Source organism: Coenobita brevimanus, chromosome 80, assembly GCF_032717465.1.
Source record: "Coenobita brevimanus isolate Jiangsu-jjx chromosome 80, ASM3271746v2, whole genome shotgun sequence".
NCBI lineage: Eukaryota > Metazoa > Arthropoda > Malacostraca > Decapoda > Coenobitidae > Coenobita > Coenobita brevimanus.
This window is the reverse complement of record NC_137033.1, coordinates 8,445,451-8,448,986: the sequence shown is the minus strand read 5'-3', so window position 1 is coordinate 8,448,986 and position 3,536 is coordinate 8,445,451. Positions and strand designations below refer to the sequence as shown.

General features: G+C 43.4%; 1 protein-coding gene across 1 annotated transcript; it reads left to right on the top strand.

The window, feature by feature from the left end:
- The first annotated feature begins 203 nt into the window (after window positions 1-203).
- Window positions 204-3,125, top strand: LOC145409225 (uncharacterized). Its single transcript, XM_080279709.1, has 2 exons — window positions 204-1,013; window positions 2,517-3,125. The coding sequence occupies exons 1-2, from the start codon at window positions 204-206 to the stop codon at window positions 3,123-3,125; spliced, it is 1,419 nt and encodes a 472-aa protein (XP_080135835.1).
- Window positions 3,126-3,536: the final 411 nt, after the last annotated feature.

Genomic DNA, 3,536 nt, shown 5'->3' with positions numbered 1-3,536 from the left:
CTTCTTGTTATCTGCCTTATTGACCCTTGTGCAGTCGAAAGTCAAGTAATTAACAAAGAGTCCTAGCAAAAACACCAGATTAAATGCGCAACTGTATAAAAGTTCATGGCAGTGATTTTTCTTGATAGAGATTAACAAACTCTTACCTTGGAAACTTAAAGCTGTTGCAGGATCAAAAAAGTTATATAATCTCTGTCGTCAGCATGGCCAAGTGTTTAGCTCATACATGTGTCCTTATCATGTTTGTGGTGGTTTGCAGCATTGGAAAAATCACCGTGATATCTGCTCAAATGACCCGCGTCAACCCGATCATCAGTAACACCAATTCTTCTGTCAAGCCCCTGATCACTGTCCTGATTGATGCAATAAATTCCATACCCCTCGAGAAAGACTTGGGTGTAAGTGTAAAGGGAGGGCAGGAAGCAAGGCAAAGATCTGCAGAGATAAGCGAATGCATCCATAAAAACACCTCGGACACACAGCGTGGTTTACAAGCAGTTTCGACGCACCGAAAATTCTCTACCACCTTCTTTATGCGACCCAGAGCATCCTTCAAGAAACTAGAGCTGCGCATGAGACTAGGGGACGCGTTTGGAGTGTCTGAGGATTTCTACAACGAAAAGAAGATTGACCTTTGGAGTTCTGACGTGGGAGCCTTGGGCGAGTGGAAACAAGTATCGGTGGAGTACTTCAAACACCAGGTGACGGGCTTCAACAAACACGCACTCAAGGTCACAGTCGGCACAACCAACATCTCCATGGTATCGGACTATAATTGGCTGTTCCACGATTACGAGGGATTTGTGATCTACGCCGAGGGAGGAGCAGAGTTCGTGTTCAACTGCCCTCCGGAGCTTCAGCCAGGGAGCCAGAGTGAGAGGTCTGCTGGAGTGTGGCTCATGGTTGGACTCCTCACTGTGGCAACTCTTCTCTTGGCTGCCCTTCTTGCCGTGTGGTTGTCACTCCAGCGTAAGAGGAAGAGGCATCTTCGTGAATCAGCTCCAGCGTATCCAGTAAGTTTAAGAGTTTGTGGGCCGTATTTTAGGTGGCATGGGAGGCTTCGTAACACCTGTTCCTTAGCGATTTATTTTACCCTTTTCTCTTAGTATTCGTCCAATGTTATTTCTATCGCTTTAATATCGACATAATTTGTATCAGTGAAATAGAAGACGATACTAAAATGTAATAAACAAAATAATTCGCTGAGGAAGAAGAGATACGAAATTTCCACTGTCCCTTAGAATTCGACCATGTGGTTCAAGTTCCATATCATTGTATCAGTATTTGGCTTGTACTCGTATTTTTATTACCAGATTTACCTTAAAAAGATACGTACGTGTCATGATGCTTACAAAACGGACATGTAGCAGAGCACTAGTAGTTTACAAATCTTATTACATCCACACTATAAATTATTCTTACCATAGGAAAGCTCATGAACAAATCTTATTACATCCACACTATAAATTATTCTTACCATAGGAAAGCTCATGAACAAATCTTATTACATCCACACTATAAATTATTCTTACCATAGGAAAGCTCATGATGAATATGAGAGGTCGGTTATTTCAAGTCCGACGTATGCAGGCGATGTTGTGTTAACAGTTAATAGTAATCTGCATCTTTGTAGAAGTGTTCATAGTTCTGTGAATGTCTAAGTATAAACCATGAAGTTAAATGTAGACAAAAGTAAATCATTGATTGCTGTGAGAGAAGGGTATTTAGTGTAATGTACTCATACATGGAGAGAGATGAGAAGTGGTGGGGTTTGAATACTTTCGTGCAGTAACAGAACTCTAAAGTGAATGTGCAAAGGAAGTGGGGAACAGAGGAACCTAAGGAAAAAAAAAAATGGCTATTAGTATGAAGGCCTTGATACAGAGTTTGTGCTTTGGTGCTATGGTTACATTGGGGGGATGGTTGTAAAGAAAAGAATATAGTTATGAGTCAAGGGAGAGAAGGCGACTTAGGAGGCCAAAAAGTAGGTGCATGGATATAAAAGGCGTATGCATGAGTGGGCGAGGTATGGACGTTCAGGAAGCAAGGAAACTGATAAAAGGCTGAAATGGAAGCATGGAATATGATTGGAGATATACGGTAAATAACAAGGGTTGCTCTCCTTTTTCAACTCTGCAGACTATGGAATGACAGTAATCCGGATGGCATTATGAAGCTTAATTTTTTGTGTGGATCGGTAAGCATGTGAAATGGAGCGGAGGTTTTCTGAGGCGTGAATGATAAGTGAGTGGACAGTATGTGTGACCCATATCAACGGGCGCTTTGTTGCTGCTTTCTTATTATTTTGTACGTATCTTCTATTGAATCTCTCCCATCCCATCTGTTAATGGAAAATAGGACCTTGATTATGATGGTGATCGTTATGCACACACACACACACACACACACACACACACACACACACACACACACACACACACACAGAAAAGGCCATCATGTCAGTAGAGATGCAAGTTTTCACCATCACCTTTCCTAAAGTACCTTGACGTCAACAGATGTACGACGAATTCGACGAGGAGGTGCTGAGGAACATTCAGAAGAAGATGGATGCTCTGCGAGGCGGCAAGAGCAGTGACGTGTGTGTGGTGACGTACGAAGCCCAGGCCACCCAAAACCCCTACGTCACCATCGACACACACCACAAGCAAGGGAACCAAGATGATGTGTACTACGAAGACCCATACGCCTTCACCAGCACCGATATGAAGCAATCGAAGTCGGAGGAACACATCTACGAGTGCCCTTATGCTCTGAATGAAGCCCAGAAACAGAGAACCGAGAACCCTTATGCCGTGATCGAAACCCGGAAGAAGGAAAAAACAGAGCCAGAGACGAACATCTATGAAGACCCGTATGCCTTGATAGAAACTCAGAAAAATAATCCAGCCCCGAAGGAAACTCGCCATGAAAACCCTTATGCCAAGACTGAAACCCAGAAAAAGAAACCTGAGCCCGAAGAGAACTGTTATGAGGATCCATATGCCTTGGTTCAGTGCCGCCAGGGAGAGAAGAATACCAAGGGAAAGTTCACAGAAGGGAAGAAGACCGAGGCTCACTACCAAAATATCTTCACTACCAGACCCCACATCTCCGCCAGAAGGTGAAGAAAATGGTAGGCTAGAAAACGTGGAATGAATAGGACGGTAGTTATCTACTCCTCTTCCCCTCTTCTTATCGCACTCACTCTTAACACTGGTTTTCTTTTATGCTGAGCCTTTCTACAATTAGCAAACTGTAGGCCGCCTAAAGACATGAGTCCGCCAAAATACTCCATCTGTTGGAGACTGGAATATTTTGGAAAAATATGTATGAATAACATACACTGGTTAGGGTGGGAGGTATAAAAAACATGGAGTGATTAGGACGGAAGGTGTAGAAAACGGGCGGTGTAGAAAAAGTCGAGGGATTAGAACAGGAGGTGTAGAAAATGCAGAATGATAAGGGTGTAAGGGAAGTTAAGCTGATGATAGACGCCATGGAGCGCTTAGCCGCGGTGCACATCTCAGGAAGGTGTA

Bases quoted from the DNA above. Each gene is read 5' to 3' on its own strand.
- LOC145409225 (XM_080279709.1), top strand. From the start codon at position 204: ATGGCCAAGTGTTTAGCTCATACATGTGTCCTTATCATGTTTGTGGTG. The intron at 1,014-2,516 runs GTAAGTTTAAGA...TGACGTCAACAG, and splicing joins AATCAGCTCCAGCGTATCCA to ATGTACGACGAATTCGACGA.